Source organism: Leishmania martiniquensis, chromosome 21 (genome assembly GCF_017916325.1).
Source record: "Leishmania martiniquensis isolate LSCM1 chromosome 21, whole genome shotgun sequence".
NCBI lineage: Eukaryota > Euglenozoa > Kinetoplastea > Trypanosomatida > Trypanosomatidae > Leishmania > Leishmania martiniquensis.
Window position 1 is genome coordinate 373,955 of NC_090156.1, and position 18,546 is coordinate 392,500.

The 18,546-nt window shown below is 62.0% G+C and overlaps 5 protein-coding genes across 5 annotated transcripts in view; all 5 read left to right on the forward strand.

Annotated features, from left to right (window-relative positions):
- Positions 1-3,408: 3,408 nt before the first annotated feature.
- On the forward strand, positions 3,409-4,413 carry LSCM1_04695 (uncharacterized protein; the record flags this gene model as incomplete). The annotated part of the gene is made up of 1 exon (XM_067322190.1): positions 3,409-4,413. One exon carries the CDS (start codon positions 3,409-3,411, stop codon positions 4,411-4,413), a length of 1,005 nt encoding a protein of 334 aa, XP_067178987.1.
- Positions 4,414-5,901: 1,488 nt separating this feature from the next.
- Positions 5,902-7,128, forward strand: LSCM1_04696 (uncharacterized protein; the record flags this gene model as incomplete). Its single annotated transcript, XM_067322191.1, has 1 exon — positions 5,902-7,128. The coding sequence occupies one exon, from the start codon at positions 5,902-5,904 to the stop codon at positions 7,126-7,128; it is 1,227 nt and encodes a 408-aa protein (XP_067178988.1).
- Positions 7,129-8,494: 1,366 nt separating this feature from the next.
- Positions 8,495-12,835, forward strand: LSCM1_04697 (uncharacterized protein; the record flags this gene model as incomplete). The annotated part of the gene is made up of 1 exon (XM_067322192.1): positions 8,495-12,835. One exon carries the CDS (start codon positions 8,495-8,497, stop codon positions 12,833-12,835), a length of 4,341 nt encoding a protein of 1,446 aa, XP_067178989.1.
- Positions 12,836-14,271: 1,436 nt separating this feature from the next.
- LSCM1_04698 (uncharacterized protein) lies at positions 14,272-16,431 on the forward strand (the record flags this gene model as incomplete). Its single annotated transcript, XM_067322193.1, has 1 exon — positions 14,272-16,431. One exon carries the CDS (start codon positions 14,272-14,274, stop codon positions 16,429-16,431), a length of 2,160 nt encoding a protein of 719 aa, XP_067178990.1.
- Positions 16,432-17,390: 959 nt separating this feature from the next.
- LSCM1_04699 (uncharacterized protein) overlaps positions 17,391-18,546 on the forward strand; it is a gene marked incomplete at both ends in the record, with an annotated part of 5,403 nt that continues 4,247 nt past the window's right edge. The window contains one exon of the mRNA XM_067322194.1: positions 17,391-18,546. This exon is cut by the window's right edge and continues 4,247 nt beyond it. Coding sequence (XP_067178991.1) covers positions 17,391-18,546 — 1,156 coding nt within the window.

The following is an 18,546-nucleotide window of genomic DNA, read 5'->3' on the forward strand; positions in this document are numbered from 1 at the left end:
CATAGCTTCTCCTTTATCGTGGCGAGGCTAACGCGGCATCCTGTAAATGTTTAGAAAACGGACTCACTCATGGCGCACGAGGATGGCTGCGCGTGGATGTGTTCTTCCCTCCCGCCTTACCTGCTGCTCCTCCTGCAGCTTTACTCCGTTCCTCATCCGTCCACTGGATCTGCTCTGACCCCCTCTCCTTGCCTGTGTCGCCATGAAATGCTTACCTGTGTGTGCGTGTGCGTCTGTCTGTTTGTCAGTGCTCGAGACACTCTGATGCAGCACACAAAAAACAGCGTCGCTTCCCCACGCACACACAGACGTTTCCCCGCCCTTCCCACCCCTTCCCGCACGCACGCACACACACATACACGCCCTCGCCTCGTCCTTGATTTTCTCCATCAGCGTCGCTGCTCCTCCCTTCTTCGACTTATTTTCTGTCTATGACGGCTGCTGCAGCTGCGCCCCTGAAGCAGCGCCTTGCTCAGCTGGCGAAGCGCTTTGACGCGATCGACGCGGGCCTGAAGCACTTACGCCAGCAGCTGCACCACGCAGCTCCTGACGCCCTCTCCACTGGCGTGTTGTCTAGCGATGTAAGCGGCGCTGCCACGGTACCGACTGAATTGTCGGCGCTGCAGCCCGATCCAAGGGACCCACCGGAAGTGGCGAAGCTACGGCGCCATTGCCTGGAGAGCGGGCTGCATTCCGCGAAGTTTATATGGGTGCCGTCGAACTATTATCAGGAGAACCTGCAATGGCGGCGCGACGTCCTGCAGGCGCCAAGCGTTCGCCATCTGTGCAAGACGATCTTGCTGGAAAATACACACTGCACGAATAAGGACTGCGCCGACCGCAACAACTCACGCTACTACCTCGCCGTGTACCAGTACGTGGATCGCTTCAACTCGGACATGGTCGTACGCGCTCTTCGAGAGCTGAACCCCGGCATCGGGAAAAGGAAGCTCAATTTTCGGCTGGCGGATCCGGCGGAGGCGGAGCAGCTGACGGGGGTGCGCAGCGGCGCCGTGGCTCCGTTCGGCACCCCTACCCCGATACCGGTGATCCTGAGCGTCGGCGTAGCAGAGCTGATGCCGCCGTTCTTCTACGTCGGCGGTGGCCACCTGGACTGCAAATGCCGGCTTCATACGGGTGAGTTTATTCGGGCGACCGGCGCGATCGTGGCCCCCATCGCCGTGCCGCTAACGGAGGAGGCGCTTGAGCGCATCTCGGACTAACGTGGCCACAGGGCGGTGCGTGTAGGGACCGCAGTAGGGCGGCGAGGCGAGGCAGCAGCGCTTTCGTCGATGGCTAATGCCACGCCACAGCGTCGTGCTTTGTGGAAGAGAGGTCACAGGTTGCCTCCTCGCTGAAGCTACCGCCGCCGCGGACTCCTCTACCACGCCCACGGCTGCAGTTCTTTCCCTTGGCCCACACTGATGATGCGGCGACGGGAAGGCACATCAGATACAGGGCAGACGTGCAGCGAAACGGGTAAGGTGGACCGGTGGCTGCTGCAACTCCTCGAGATGAGCGGCGGCCTCAACAGCCCCCCCTTCTACGCCCCTCTCCTTCGTTTCCGCTCCGCCTCACTGAAACACAACTTCCCTTTCCGTGCATCTGAAAGGTGAAGTTCTGTTCTTGAAGGGCTTGCACCCTATTCCCGGGGGGGGAAAGGGCAGAGCCATTGCCCCCTCTCCCCTACCCCCTGCCTACACAGCACAATGTGCGCTTACGCCGACACAGGTGCCAATGCAGAGAGTGAGGTCCACAGCCCCACACACAAAACAACTCGGCATCCCGCGCGCGCCTTCGCAGGGCTCTTCCCTACGAACAAATTGACGAGCGCAAAGGCTGTTGCTGCCGCGTGGCGTGGCAGTGCTCGGACGCCGAGTAGCAGCATTGTGCCAACATGCTACCCCTCCTCTTACGCCTTCCTCTCTTCTCCATCTCTGCTCCCCAACGTGTTCTCGTGCGGACCACCGGCCCACCACCACATACATCATTCCTCTCCCCCTCCTCCCTCCCCGTCCATCATCGTCCCGCAGCTGCATCGCTTTCCACCACCCCAACCTCCTCTCTCTCTTTCCTCTCCAGCCATGGCCACTCCCCGCAGCGCGAAGAAGGTGTCCCGCAAGAGCGGGTCCAGGTCCGCGAAGGCCGGCCTGATCTTCCCGGTGGGCCGCGTGGGCTCACTCCTGCGCCGCGGCCAGTACGCTCGCCGCGTCGGCGCTTCTGGTGCGGTGTACATGGCCGCCGTGCTGGAGTACCTGACTGCGGAGCTGCTGGAGCTGTCCGTGAAGGCCGCCACGCAGAGCAAGAAGCACCCGCACCGCCTGAACCCGCGCACCGTGATGATGGCTGTGCGCCACGACGACGACATTGGCGCACTGCTGAAGCAGGTGACTTTGTCGCACGGCGGCGTTGTGCCGAACGTTCACAAGGCGATCGCGAAGAAGAAGAGCGGCAAGAAGACCAAGGCGACGCCACGCGCTTAAGTCCTGCGCTGGCGAGCGTGCAGGCTGCGTTGCATAGCGGCGCCATTCCGCGCTCAGGCGCCCCGTCTGTGCCGGCGGTGAGGCACAATGTGCTTCCATAGAGATTCTCTTTTCATCTTATTATCTTTTGGTCTCTCAATGGCCATTTTGGCTTTCTCTCCTCTCCCCGGCAAAGGGTACGAGTCCCGGGGTAGGCTCGGTCTAAAACTTGCTGCATCACGATGAATGGTAGCCCTCGGTGCCGACCAGTGTAGACTGGCGCCCAGGCGCACGCGCGCGCGCTATCTCGCGCTCTGCTCTACCGCTGTTCAATGCATTGTGCGCGGGGCAATCACTGCAGCTGATGTGCCGTGTGCCTCCGTTTTCTTCCCCGAACGGCGCTGAAGAGCATGGGCTTACCTCCCTTCACCCAAATCGCACTCCTCCCCCCTCCCCTGCCGACTCCTCCTATGGAGAGTTGCCGTCGGCCGAGAAGCGACGGGGACGGCTCTGATTGGGCGGAGAGACGGACAGGCGAGCGGGGTGAGTGAGAGGGGGAAGGGAAGGCACGGGAAAGGTAGCGAGGCTAAAAAGCGAGGAGCAGTGCTATGGCCAAGACCTACTCAAGCGTCACTCTGACAGAGCATCTCACCCCGCCTGCGGGGTGTGGGTGGGATGGGGGCGCTGCGCGGGTGTCCCTCTTCCTTTCCTTCGCACTCAAAGCACTGACGCTGCGGATGTGCCTCGTCTGAATTCTGTGGCCTCTCTCTGTCTTGCGCGTACAATCTGTGGGTGTTTGGTCTCCGTCTGTGGTGCTGTTATCTGCGCCCCTCTCCCCCCTTTTAAGCTTCTACTGCAGACCACACACACACACACGCACGCGCACACACCGCTACACAGAAAATATCGTTCAGGCGTGCCCCATCGTTCATATTTGCTTTTAGTTATGGCGTCTTCAACGGAGTCTCCGCTGCGCATGCTCCTCGGGTCTCTGGAAAAGAAGTACCCACAGTACCATTCGCAGCTCTCGCAGGCCCAGAAGTTGGCGGAACAGGCCTCCCAGATGCTGGATAGTGCGTCGCCTTACTTCATTGAGGCAACGCACTACGTCTCCGTCGCTAAGGAGCAGGCGACCAGGCTGAAGCTCGACGAGCTAAGCCCGATGCTGCTGGGCCTAGCGCTCTGCTTCTTCGGCGGCGCCTATACGATGCTGATTGCCGTCGTCGAGACAGTGCGGCTGCTCTGTTGGGAGGACCTCAAGAATGCCTTCCACGTGCTGCAGCACAACTATGAGTTGGCAGTGGAACAGAACAGGAAGGACAGCTGTATCGGTGCCGATGGCAATGACGTCCCCAATGTGCAGGACTGCAGCCACCCCGAGCTGCTCTCTCGGAGGGCTTCGGTGCTCCTAAAGTCATTGGACATCGATGCTGTTCAGACGGCTTGCCGCACCATTTGCACAGCGTTCATGTCGGTGATTGCGGCTCTGCGTGTGAGGCTCGCACGTTCGCTCGCGCTCGGGGGGTCTCTGGCGAGTATGGCAATGCGTTACGTGCCACTGGAGGAAACGCTGAAAGACTTACTGCCGGCCGAGCAAAAGAAGTGGGCGGGCGTACTCGCGAAAATAGCGGCGAACACGATCGCCATGACGCTGGCGGCCATCTTGAGCGGTGCCATTGGCATGGTTCACTGCTGCATTCGCGGCGCGCACATGTTTGTCCAGCACGCTGTACACATTGGAAAGGATCACGGGCTGCTGGAAGGTGATATGACATTGGGAAGCCCCAAGGCAAAGGCGCTGGTCGCCGTAGTCGCCTCCGTGGGGTTCCTCTGGCAGGTGACGCACACCAAGGCGTATCCCTTCCCCATCAATTTCTTCCTGCTGCCCTTCACGGTGACCGAGTACGTGCTCTCCTTCGCCGTGAACGGCTTCTTCTTTGCTGCTCCGTAGTGCTCGACTGCTAAAGCGCGGAGGAGTGGGAGGAGTGCGCGTACGCGTAGATGTGCTCGTGTGTGTACCAATGGCACGCATGGCATGCTGCCACCACACCTTGCTCCTGTGTCTCTTCGCGTGATGATGCCACTGCCCCTGCTGGATGGTATGTATCTGTGTGTGCGTGTGCGCGCTCTGTCCACAAGCGGGTCTTCATTGCATTCGAGCCCTCTTCGCCCTCTCCTTGCCAGAGAAGGCACGCGTATGTGCTTCTCCCGTTTCCCTTCCGCCTGCCTCCCTCTTGCCCTCTCGTCCCTGTCACACCTTCCTCAAGGGCCGAAGGTACCTCCTTCCCAGCGAAGAGAGCGCAGGGCAGTCGCGCGCCCTTATCAGCCGCGTCCCCCCTCTTCGCCCTTTCGAACTTTGCAGACGCGTACCGACAGACTCACGAGAGTACCCTTTCCTCGGAAGGTGTGCAGCTGCCATCCGAAGAATCGGGTGTCCACTCACGGCGTGCGAGGAGAGCGAGAAAGAGTGACAGCAGCAGTGATTGTAGGTGTGTATGGGCGGCGGCTCATGCGCGACTGCTTTGCGGCCTGCGCCATCATCGCCTCGCCCCCCCTTTGACGCCGGCTGTCTCGCTCACCCTCTCCCTCGTCCATCTCCTAGGCCGCTAAACACAGACACGCGGCGACATGCGTCTGCGAGCAGGAGCATGCCGGGCAGGCATGACTGAGTGCAAGCAGTCGTTGCTTCACCCGCATCGATACAGTCAGAGGCGGGCAGGCCCGCAGGCTGTTGTGGTCGTGCGCCCACGCCCTTTCCCATACCGCCACTTCCCGGCCCGTTTCGTAAAGAAAAAGAAAAATTGAAACGAAAAACAACAACAGAAAAAGGGCGCACCCACGGGAGCTTCACTGCTCATCACCCCATGGCCACGGGCGGGGTAATCCCTCCCTTGCACTCTTTCTTTCCTAGCGCCTTCCATCTCGTGATCATCTCCATTGCGCGTCTCGCATCGCACAGAAGAGGAGGGGGTCCGTGAGCACGCGTTGGGGGAAGGGGGCTACGGTTCATATTTTCTCTTGGTGCCGCTAAATGTTTCGATAACGCATCATGCTCTCTCTCTGTGTATCTCTTCCTCACCTCCCCCTGAACCACTATCACGTTCTTCTGTCTCTCACTCTCACACATGGTGACTCCGCCATTTTCTTGCTGCTGGCGTGGTCCTTGCGTTCGTGTGTTTGTGTGTGTGCGCGCCCATCTACGCCGGGTACTCGCATGTCTTGTGCCCGCGCATCCATTGGTGACGAACAGCAACAGTAAAGGAAAAGATAAGTGTGAAGACAGAGCTGTGCGATTGCGGGACGTGAGGGCAGCCCTCCTCACCACCGACCCACTCTCTATCTCTCGCCTTGGGCGGACGGCTGCTGTGGTGGCCTTCACCGCCGCTCTCTCTCTTTCTTTCCGAGCGACGCAGGTGCACACGGGTCACCGAAGCCGACGATGTGCGCCACGCCAGCTAAAGTGCTCCTGGGTCTCTTCGACGGCTACATGTCGCACAAGCGCGATCGGCTGACTTCTGAGACGAAACTGGGCGGCACACCAACGTACTTCCCACCATTAGGTGACGCGGAGAAGGCACAGATACATCGCTGGACGAGCTGCGGTATCTGTGGCCATGCTATGAGTCTGCTGGCCCAGGCGTACAGCCCGCTGCCGACAGCGCCGGCAACCCATCCGCACCACCGCATGGTCTACGTGTTTGCCTGCAACTCTGCCTACTGCTCTCGACAGCCGGCGAGCAGCATGGTGTCTTTCAGCGTGCAGGTGGATCAGGAGGATGAGCAGGCGCTTGCCGAGAACACGGATGAGGAGGACGAAGACGAGGCCATCAAGATGGGCCCGCTTCTGCCGTCGGAGCTGCACGAGGCCGTGCTGCCACCGTGCTACGTGTACATCGGCGCGGAGCCATCGAGGGAGGTTGTGGAGCCCACAGACATCGAGCGCGAGCTCATCAAGATGGCGGAGGAGAACGCGCGGAGCGCCGTTTCAGACGAGGAGCTGCAACAACTCGAGCAGCTCGTGGACTTGAAGGGTAAGAGGACGGATTACTTGTATGAGAGGTTCCGCTCACGGGTGGCACGAGCGCCGCATCAGGTCCTGCGCTACTACGAGCGCACCGTGGCATCTGCAGTAGCAGAAGCAGCAGCAGCTCTGCCGTCTGCGTCGTCGCGCGCAAAGGACGCCAAACCCATCTTCATGAACCCGGACAAGGTCAAGGCGATGGTCACCATCCCCGCCTGCGCCTGCTGCGGCGCCGCGCAGACGGCAGAGCTGCAGGTGATGCCAACAGCCTTATACTACTTGCAAGTGAGTCAGTACACTGCACTCGCGCGGGCAGGCGCTGCCGCCGTGACGGGCCCAGAAAGGGCACTTTCTGTTAACGCGGACGACGGCTGCGACTTTGGGACCATCACTGTGTACGTCTGTGCGAAGGACTGCGCGGCCCGGCAGCGTGGCCTTGTATTGCGCCGCGAGACTCTGTGCGTCGAGGAGGCCCCGACCATGCGAGACGAGGAGCGCACAGGTAAAGCAGACGCTGCCCAAGCAGGGGCCGGCAGTGCGGCTCGCAAGGTGACGCTACGCGAGCTCTTGCAGGGAAACGAGGAGGGTGAGGCGCACATGGATATGGAGGAGGAAGACGATGGTGAGGTGGAGGCAGCGACGTAAAGTGACGTGTAATGTGTGTGCGTGTCTGTGTGAGGTCGACGGGTGCCACGAGAGAGTGACGTGAGGCTTAGCCGCCTATACCGACTGTCACATATGACCGTTTCGTCAAGTTCCTTTTCTGTGTACGGGTCACCGCATCACACACACACACACACATGTCTGTCTGCGCGCGCCGTCCACCCCTCCTCTGCATCACCTGCTTCTCTTTCTCTCGCGCACAGATAGACACGCCCGCACCCTTTCGTTGCATCACAGCACACTTGGCATAACTGTCCCCCACCTCCCCTGCGTGAAGCGCAGGCGAGACATGCGTTGCCGCCTTTCTTTTACGAGTGCTCGAAGCCGAGGCGTTCGCGCACACAAACACACGCATGCACTCGCACAAAGGCGTTCATCGACTCCGACGAACTTCCGTGTCCGTCTTCCTCCCTCTTTGCCAAGGCGGAGTACGACAGTGAGGGCAGAACTGTGTGCATCTGCTACCGCCCTGTCCTGCGTGGCGCCACATTGCATCTCGTCATCGCCCCCTCGCCTGCGATTCTTCTCAGTTTGGGCATATCTTTCCCCCCGTGCTCATGCCCCCCTTCTCCCTTCCTCTCTCTGGCTCTTCGTGGCCTCACCTAACGCTTGCGCTATTGCTGGACACATCATTGGTCTCTGGGCGTGTTCACCACCGCGGTAGCAGCCATCGCTGCGTGAGCGGTCACGACGCCCCAGCGCAGCGTGCCTAAACAGCAACAGCAACAACAACAGGAAGGGACGAGGGGGAAGGTCACATTTTAGGATTCAGCGCAGCCGCCCCCACAGGCGCATCCCCGCTCATCTTTTCCTCCCTCCCTCCTCTCTCTTCGCCCCTCCCCCCTCATTACACCCCCAGGTGTCCATCGGCGACACAACAAAGAAAAAAGAAATAGAGGCACCGCACGTGCTTTCTCGCTCCGGGGGCTGAAAGAGAGAGCGGGGGTGTGGAGTGCCTATGGCCCCGTGTCGCTACACACGTGCCGATACTTCGGCCGCCCCTCCTCCCTCTCCTCTTCTCTCTCTGACGCGCACACACACACACGCAGGTGCGCTTATCTGAGCTGGTCTGTAGAGGATCTCGCTCGCTTCTTACACGCGCTGGTGAGGACCGTCGTCGTCGCTCGGATCGACATCTTCGCAAAGAAACATAAGCACAACCGTTGACGAAGCGCGCAGGCAGCGAAACCGGGCAGAAAATCGCCGGCTTGGCTGGACTGTCTCGCCGACACACCAGACACGCCCCTTCTAAAAAGGCACACGCCCACTTCACTGTTGCTGAGTGGGTAAGTGCGAAGGCTAAAGAAACACCGCGCGCTCACCACCCACTCTCGCGCGCCCTCGCGATATGCCGTCCCCAGCGTCGTCGACAGTTCACTCGGAGGGTGCCGACAGCTATGTGCTGCTCTCCGGCGCCCACTCCTCCTATTCCGCCACTTCGCATGAGCGCCGGGCCACCGGCCCATCGCGGCGTCGCGGCCGTGCGAGCGAGAGATCGATGCGGCGTTCTGTCGAGTTCACCGAGGTGCCACAGACAGAGTTGGAAGAGAAAGACCTATGTGACGACGCGCACAAGCGTGTCGACGGCAAAGCTTGCAGTAATACACCCCCTTGCCCCCCTTGTCATGAGGTTAAGGGCGACGCTCATCGCTGCACGACGTCGACGTCGCTGAGGTGTTGCAGTCGCGTCGAGGTGGCTGAAGGCGCACCATATACGGATATTACTTACGAGGCAGAGAGGAGCATCGGACTCAGCAGGGCGACGTGCAGTGCGTCGCCCATCCTGCCACCGCGACCGGGTGCGCGAGCCGGCGAGGAAGCGGCATTGAGCAGCCGCTCCACGGCTTCGAGCCCTGCTCCTGCAGCCCCGGTAGTCATTGTGGTCTCTGGTGACTCTTCTACGCCCTCTTCCTCCTTCATGGCAAAGTCGTCGCTGTCGACGACGCAGCGGGGGGGCGGTGCTTCCACTGGTGGTGACAGCTCTGTTGTGCAGCCTCCACCCTCAGCGCCGCTCTTCGTGAGCGATTCACTCGCGGTGTTGTCCGCAGAGCAGATGGAAGCGGCACTTCAGCTCTACGTTGAGAGAGGTGGTGTTGATGCGGACGAAGTGACTGCGGCGCTCCAGGCGCTGCCGTGGTACACCACAGCCGCGCCTCGTGCTTTACCCGCCTCTGTTGATGCCCGTGTGACCATAGAGGACGTGGGCGAGGAGGCGGAGCAACAGTTGCTCGATCCAGAGTCCTGGCTCCGCACTGTCGCCGCAGCAACGGCCTCTGCAGTAGCAGCAGCTGGGAGCGACGTGCCTGCAGGTGCAGTAGCGTCGCCTTCTGCTACGCGAGTCGCTTCGACGGGAGTCGCACACAAGACGCAGCGCCGGGACAGCACGGCCAGGGAGGCCCCGACAACGGTGTCGCGGCTTTCCGATCTCTCAGACCCGTCTGCGCCTGCTCCTGTCGAGCGGACGGTTGAGAAGCGCTGCTGCTCGGTAGAGCTTGCGAGTGAAGCTGTCGACGCTGCCGAAGGAACCTTCGCTGGTCGTGGCCGAAGACCGAGCGCAGGCATCGACGCTGAGATGGGTGGCCGCTCCCGTTCGCGTGATGCTGATAGCGATGGCGTTACCCTACCAGAGAAGGGTGCTGACTGCCGTCACGTATTTACGGATCGCAAGCTGGCCTACAACGACGCCGACAACTCTGAACCGCGCGTCGCACGTGTGGAGCGCCCCGTCTCTCTCCCGCGGTTAGCACCACGCCCCCGCTCCGGCTATGCGCAGCACCGTCCGCAGCCGCAGCCGCACCAGCTAGCGCCAAGTCTCACCAGCGATGGACAGGGGCACCAAGGCTCTTCTTATCGCTCCTCTACTTCGCCGATGCGGAGCTCCTTAGGTGACCGAGGGCCATCTCACACGACCTCGCCAGCATCTTCACAGACCTACTCACCTGCGTCTGCCGCAGTGGAAATGGCGGAGACTGCTGTCGACCCGGGTGCCTCGACGTTCGCTTCAGCGTCCACGACAACCGCAGGTATGCGCAATCTTTTCCACTATTGCCTGCAGGCACCGCTGGCGACGGCCTCCTCGACGCTGAGGGTCAGCGACTGGCACGCGCTTCTAGAGCAGCTGGGGCAGGATGGGCACCAAAAGATGCCGCCGCAGCCGATCCTCGACGATGTTGCCCGCACTATCGCGCACACAATGCACTCTGAAGGGCATCCAGGAGGACTGACGCTAAGCGACTTCACCCGCGTTGTGCAGCGCCAGCTGCAGGAGATACGGGCTGACATGATAGCACCGGCCTCTTCAGATGCTGCCGACGGCGACGGAACGGCGTTGTGGGAGGAGGGAACATTGCGCTTCCCAACACATCCCAAATATGTGCTCACGGTGCCGGTGCCGGCGTCAGCAGCATCAGTACAGTCGACCTCCTTTCCATCGAGACGCGGCATCCGGCGCAGCTCACCGAGGACGCTCACACCTGTGCTTGGTAGCAGTCATTGGCGCGTGCTGCCGACGTGGTGCATCGCGCTTGCGGGCCTCTGCCCAATGGAGATGTCGAGGGTATGCCCTGTGCCGGTGGTTCGATACCTGCGGAGCGTCGGGCTGATTCGCGCGGTACTGGAGGCCATCATGCAACGCCTGCAGCTAGAGCTGGATGCCACTCCTGAGTACCTGGCGCCCATGGTGAGCGACGCCGGCAAGGCAACGCAGAGTCCATCTGGAAGCCTTGCTGTGGATAGCTTTGCGTGGCAGCCGCAGCGTGAGGGGTCTGGGCGGAGCAGGTCGGGGAGCAGCGCACTCCCACTGAGCGGCGCCTCTGCCGTTGCAGGTCCCTCCAGCTCGGCTGTTGTCACTGGAAGCGATGTAGGCGCCAGCGGCGACGGAGACTGGCCATGGAAAGAGCGACCAGTCTGGTGCTCCGCGGCGTCGGACAACCGCTTCAGGAGGGAGAAGCAGAGCAGGTGTCGCGCTGCGTCGAACACGGCGGCAGCGCCAGAGGAGGGCGGAGGTGACGGCGACAGCGCGGCCATCGCTTCCGCTCCCTTTCATCGGATCACCACCGGCAGCCGCCGTTCCGACGCCGGCATCGCCGGGCCCGCCAGTGGCGATGCGGCCAAGTCGCACTATCTCGATCAGCGCCCCCTCGATGAGATCAGCGCCTCCGTCGTCGCACGGGCGAAGGCGCGCCGTGTGATGGATACGCTCCGGCGCCATACTGTCCCCATTAACCGCTACGAGTGCTTTGCGCGTGTGGAGTCAGAGGTGGAGCCCGCGCGGGGGCCGATGTGCTTCGTGTCAAAGGAGGGGCTGAAGGGGGTCCTCCGCGGCGACGGCAACACCGACAGCGATGAGGACTCGGACGCAATGCCTGACATGATAGCTGCCCTCACGTACGATCCGCGTGGCGAGATGGTGATGGGGGTGGGCGGAGCCGCCACGAAGGGCGGCGGCGTTGGCATGGACCGGGCCCGCTCGTCTCGGCATCCCCCACCGCGGCCCCGAATGCCGTCTTCCAACGTACTGCCGATCGTCATCGTGGGTGCCACACGCGCGACAATGCCCATGCGCAGGCGGGCCCCGAAGGTGTGCGCTGGTAGGGCCCTGAGTCCACCGCAACCCGTTCCTTGTATGTTCCGCATGAGCGGCTTACTCTCCACCGCACTCCCTCGCAGACAGGAAGAGGAGCTGGTGCATCGCCTCAGCAAGCCCGTATGCGACCCTGCTGCGATGAGCTTGCGCGCGGTCTCTGCAGGGCACGCCGACGCGCGCGGTCACGCTGTGGACACCACAGGCGCCGTTGCCACATCTGGCCCAGGACTCACCAACGCCAAGGCGATGGAAGGGCACCCGACTCTGTCAGCGTCGAGGCCTCCCTCAGGCTCGACTGTCGAGCACCACCACTGGCGGCACTCGTATTTGATGCGCCACAAGTCCGCCGGCGACACGGCCTCACTCGCTGGCCAATCGCCGTCTCGGAACGACCGCCATCGGCAACGCAGCCGCCCCTCCTCAGCCTGGACGGATCCATATTACGCGTCTGTGTGCGCCAGTCAGCGAGATCAGCCGCCATCGCCGTTGGTGTCCCGAACAAGCAGCGGAGTTGCCGGTGCGTCGAAGTTGACAGAGATGCAAAGCCGCGGCTTCTTCTTCGACGTCCCTTCTGTGCTTGTGGCAGCACCACTGTCGTCGACAGCTGCTGCGGCTGCTGCTGCGCAGGTGATCACCAGCGGCGGCGCGCCTTGCACATCGCTATCGGCTCGGGTAGTTTTGCCTCAGCCGTCGGCTACGCAGCGACTGAAAGGTCGCCGTACCGCGCCAAACGGTGCCCCGAGAGGTGCTACAAGGTCAAGATCCGCGGCACCGCTTCGTGCCATGGCGAAGGGTGGTTGCGCTGGAGGCCGTCGAGCTCGGAGCACCTCAAACAACGCTGCTGCCAAGCCAGCGCAGCACCGCTCCTGCTCTAGGTCGCCCCCTCCATGCCCGCGCGATGCTCCGCAGCATGGGCGAGCTGCTGCTCACCCGTATGGGTTAGACAACGATAGCAGTCCAACAGCGGGCGATACCGCCGCTGCCGTGCATCCTCGTGCCTCTCTTCCTCACTCACAGCCACACATGTCCCTGTACGAGCGACGCCTTCACCGCCAGCTTCAGCTCGCATACACGGACGACCACATCTCATGTCGCACAAAGTGAGGCACTGGGGAGGTGTGTGCGTGTTGTTGCGGCGCGCTGATCTCGTGATATGCTGAGAACACTGCAACGGATAGCGAAGGAGTAGATTTAACGATGCACCGGCGGCAGAGACAGGGGTGCGCACCCGCTTCGATCACGGCCACGACCCCTCATCGTCCCCCCGCCAGTCGCTTCGTCGTCTCCGTCCCTCTTGATGTCTCCCCGCCTTTCAGCCGTGAGGCAATGCTGGCGCAACTGGGCGGTAACGCGGGCCCCATGCCACCCCTTTTTTCCCACAGACGCACAGGGGCATGTGGCGGGGCTGAGCCTCTTGTGCGAGCTCTCTTGCGTCTGTCGACTGCCTTTCTCTGGATGTACAGCTGCCGCGCCATGCATATTTGGACGCAGACGAACGTACACACACACAGACACGCCTACAGACCATTCCACTGAACATGAAGGCGTGCACATGACGCTGACTGATTCGTTAGTGCCTGTATGTGTGCCTGTGTCTCACCTTCTGAAGCTGTTTCGTCCTCCTTGTCTGATGAGCATCGACGCCACTCTCGTCCACCTCACGACGGCGCTGAGGTAGTGGTAAGTACCTCTTAGCGCGTTGCACCTCAGGGGCTCCGTACCCTGCTCTCCCTCTTTCTGCCCGGGGTGTGATCCAAGCAACGCCCCGCCAGTCCCTGCTGAGGTCGCACCACTACCTCTGGCCATGGCACAGGGACACGTGCCTATACCGTGTAGGGGAGGTCAGGGAGATGTATCAGTACGGATGCCGGCTGCCAGGCGCTGGATGCCGTTGCACCGGCGTGACGAGCGAGAGCACCCGAGCGTGCGCCATCCGCGTGCTTATCAAATAGTTTGCGTGAGTCGAACGCATCTCTCCACCAACCCTGACTGCCAACTGCTGGCGGGAAGGGAGGAACGGGGGAGGGGGGAGGGCTGAGCCGCCCCCAAAGAGGGGCGCAAATGGAGCGCACGACGTCCGAATAAAGGAATGGCTGCATATAAATGTATATACACACATGCACATGTGTACCACTGCGGCCCTTCTCCTCCCCCCGACATCCCGTCTCTGTATCCGACTCTGCGCGCTCCTACGTCTATTCTTCCCATTTTCGATGAGGGCGAACTCCTCCTCCTCCTCCGCTCCCCGACTAGGCCTCTCACAGTGAGCAGCGTCTCCCACACGCCTCCCTTCGACCCTCGCCCTTTATCGCTGCGAAGGCGGCGACTACACCGGCCTTTGCCGCCCTTGTTGCCACGACGGCCACCACGTCCCCCTCAGCTGCCGTGATTTCGCGTGCGCTTGCGTAGTTACGATTTTATTGCTATTCTTCTTCTGTCCTCTCTCGGTCTCCTTATTTGGTAACCCCGTGCCGCGCGTGAGAGTGCTCCGTCTGCGCAGGGTGTGATCCACCGGGGGCGGCTCAGCCGCTGATAGGCACATGCCGCTGCGCCCGAGCCCCTTCTCGTGTGCGAGCGGTCCCTCTTTTGTGTCGCCCCCACTTCAGCGACGGCCATGGGACGGCAGTGGCCATTCATGGCTGCTCCGGCGATCACTGATTCAGAAATGGGGCGGCGCATGCATTGAGGTGCAGCAGCGCACCTTTGCTGCTGGCCGCACGAGACTTTCCAGGTCCTCGCCGGCGGTGCCGTCGTCATCTCCATCGCTGTTATCTGTGGCGATGCAGGCAAAGGATGTCGTGACGCGCCTGGGCCCAAGCAAGCGCCTGCCTGGACTGCGTGGTGTGTTCCTCACCAAGCCAATAAAGAAATTCAGCCCCATCGAGGTACTGCCCACCGCTGCCTATGCCGCCGCGCCCCCCGCGGCTGCGGCTACCCCTGCCAGAGGCGCAGAGCAGCCTGGCGCTCCTCGCAACCTGGTGCCCGCAAATGTGACGCTGGCCCCACCGCTCGTGCTGAACTTAGCCTTCGCTTCTCAGCATACCATCTCGCTGCGCCGCTTTCTAGCACTCCGTCACATGTTCAGCACATCTGCCTATCTGCACGCCGCGACAGAGGATGGGTGGTACTTGATAGCGCCAAGCTCCGCAGCGCCACTGTGCAATGACGTCAGTGGCTTGCAGGCGTGGTGTTGCCGCCATCATCACCGATACTTACACCATACGAACGCCGCCGCCACGGCCGCCACATCGTCGTACGCCCACTCGTCGCGGGCGCCCCGCCACAGCACCCGTACAGAGATGGCTAAGCTGGAGGCAGCGCTGGATAGTGGCGATGAACTTAGCGCGGCACAGCTGCGGAGGCTGGCGGCGCAGGAGAAGGCATCCTTTTCGCAGACAGCGGAGGATTCGAAGGAGAATCCGGATGAAGACGATGCGACTGACAACATCGCTGCTGCCCATGAGCCGCGCCGCCCAACTAGCAATGGGGCCGCCGCGCTGACAGAGGGATCTCTCGGGGGCCGGTCAGCCGCTGCGCCCGCATCCGTGTGTGGGCTGCCGCCGTGGCAACTAAAGATTTCACCACCGCTTATCCCCGAGGCACACCTCTTCGACATCAACGACGGCGTAGCGTGGCCACTGCCGCCGCCTGACGACCTGGCAAGCCCCGAATACTGGAAGAACCACCGCCAGCGCATGGCGCTCTATGAGAGCACCGGCGATGTGGACGCGACCGAGCAACGCGAAGCGCTCTTGGCGAGTCTCCGCGCAGACCCAGAGATGGCGCAGAAACTGACGTCTGAGCAGGAGCTGCACGCCGCTGCCGAAGCGCTCTTTCAAGCGCTGAAGCACAAGGCCAACGTGGCTGTAAACGTCGACTCCACGACTGGCCTTCTCACGCTCGTCCCGCTGTGGGATCTGGACGCTGGCGAGGAGCTGCTTCTTCACTACGGCCGCGAGTGGTGGACGGGGCGACTGCTCTCCCCGTTGCTCTCGTCTGTCTCTGATGCTGAGATGCCGCAGATTCGGTGGATCGAGCAACTGTTTAACTACGCGGTCGACACCAATGAGCCGTTTCCTCTGCTCATCGCCGCACATGAGCGGCGGAAGCGGCCTCGGCGAGGTGCTGCGGGGCGCAAGATGGATCGCAAAGACCCCAAGAGCGGAACCAATGTCACCGGTGGCGAGCGGCCGCAGCAGCCAGCATGGCCCGGAGTGCTGTCACGGCCTCACGGTGACCTCGCTGCCACCTTTTCTGGTACCACCAGCACGGTTGACCTGCCAGCCTCTCATCGCAACTCAGATCGGGTCGTGCTGTATAATACCGTCACACGCAAGAGGGCGACCGATGCCGCCGTGCTCGCCTTCGCGGTCCGGCGTAGCTGCATCGACCAGCGCTTTATGAATCAACTCGTTGTTGGCGACGCGGCAGGCGGGGTGGCGCCGATGTTTCGCCTTTCTGAGCCTGACAGCGAGGTGCCTATGCTAGCGCTGCGGCGCGCCCTCCTGGCGTCCCTTCGCGGCGTGACAACGGGCGCGCAGGGCATCGTTTCTCAGGAGGACGAGGGCGTACCTCTTCTACCGGGCTCACCTATCGCAGATACCACCGATGTTATTGCCGAGCAGGACGCGCGATCACACATGAACGCTGTCGCCGGCAGCGACGGCGACACGGAGGAGGACACGGTCTTCAGCATTTAGCTCAGGAGACGTACACGAGAGAGGCGTTTGGGGAGTGAGTGAAGAGGACACTGGTGGAGTGGCGTCTGCCTATGGGCCGCATGCCGTCCCTCTTCCTCTCCGCCACGGTCGTCGCCTCCCGGTGTGCTCGCCCCATTCCACGCTGGTGCCCTGACGCCACTGACGGCGTTTTTTTTTTCCGTCGCTGTCAACGAGGTGTTCGTTTATCCACTAACGTGACGGAAATCGCAGAGACCCGCATACGTGCACGCGCACCGCAACACTCGCAGAGGTGCTAACACGCCTGTCTCAGACACGAAGGGTCCGCCCCAACGCGTTCAACTGTGTCTTCCGGCCTCCCTCTCTTTCTCCAGAGGGGCTTTCCGAAGATCCTTGATCGTCTGAGCCCTTCTTCCTCTCACCCTCCATCACGCCGGACGCTACCAGTGTGCGCGTGCGGCCTTGCCCGCCACCTAGGCGTGCTCTCTTGACACTTTCCCACCAGCGCCCCCCTCCTCTACGACGCCCCTCTCACAGCCACACACACACACACACGCACATACGCCCACACATACAGACGCCATCAAGGCGCATCACATCAGCGCGAGTCAACAAACGAAAGCAGAGCGCGACGGTCCTCCCCTCGACCACCTCTCCCTCACACCGGCTCCCACGCGCTGACGCGCCGGCGCGCCTTCGTAGACTTGCACATACGAAGGCGTGCAGTCACATTCTTCCGCAGCGGCGGCCTCGACACACGCCCCGCCGGCTGCTGCGGCAATCGTGATAAGCGCACCTGAAGTGTTCCTTCCGCTGACGAACCGCTCCTGCACCCGCCCTCCTTCCGCGCATACGATCCATCAATCGAGCTGCACCTCGAACACGTCGACGAAGGAGGAAGCGGGGCTTTGCTGCGTTTCATCGGTATCCCTCCACGCACCCAAGCAGTCCCCTCCCCCCTTTCCGCTGTGCACGCAACCATGCAGGTACAGTTTTATCAGAACATCATGAAGGGCCAGCAGGGCACGGCCCGCACGCAGGCCATCTGCTTCTCTCCCAACAACAAGCGCCTAGCCGTTGCTGACGCCACACGGCACATTCAGCTCTTCGACGAGCAGGGCGAGCGACGCGACAAGTTTGCGACCAAGGCGGCGTCGGACAAGGGCGGGCGAGGCTACATCGTGACGGGCATGACCTTCTCCCCTGACAGCGCGCTGCTGGCGGTTGCGCAGTCAGACAGCATTGTGTTTGTCTACCGCCTCGGGCTGGAATGGGGAGAGAAGAAGGCAATCCGCAACAAGCTGTCGCAGTCATCGCCGGTGACATGTGTGGCGTGGCCCAACACGTCTTCTCAGGGAGTGGAGCTCATCGCCTTCGCCACGCTGGATGGCAACGTGAAGGTCGGCATGCTGAAGGCGAACAAGTCGCATGTGCTCTACTCGCACGACCACCCGGCCATTTCCATGTGCGCCAGTCGCGACAACACAAAAATGTTGACAGGCCACCTCGATGGCGCCGTCTACCAGTACGTCTTCGAGGCGTCCGAGGACGGCGCCGAGGTGACGGGGGCGAAGCGGCTCTTCGTCCACAGCTGCGCGCCGTACATGTTGACATGGGGGGAAAGCATATGCGCGGCTGGCGCCGACGGCCACGTCGCCTTTTACACTCCGAAGAGCGGCCAGAAGCCGCAGGTGATCTCGTTCGACCCGAAGGAGGTCGGCAGCTTCACCGGCGGCGTTTGCAACCCGAGCGGGCAGGCCGTCGCGATCGCTGGGCGCGAGCAGATCCGCGTCTTTGACTTTAACATCCGCTCTCGTAAGTGGGAGGAGGGCGCTGTCGTGCACCTGCCGCACAGCGAGGGCTTCAGCGCCATGCAGTGGAAGCGTGATGGCAGCCGCCTCGTCACCGGGTCCGTCACGGGCTCCGTGGATCTGTTCGACTGCTGTCTACGCCGCTACCGCATGCGCGGCGCGTATGAGTTCACGTACGTGAGCCACAGCCAGGTGATTGTGAAGCGGCTGGCGAGTGGAACGCGGCTGGCCCTGCAGTCCTACATGGGCTTTGAGATCCAAAAGGTAAACGTCTACCATGACCGCTACCTGGTCGCCCACACCTCGGCCACCCTCCTCCTCGGTG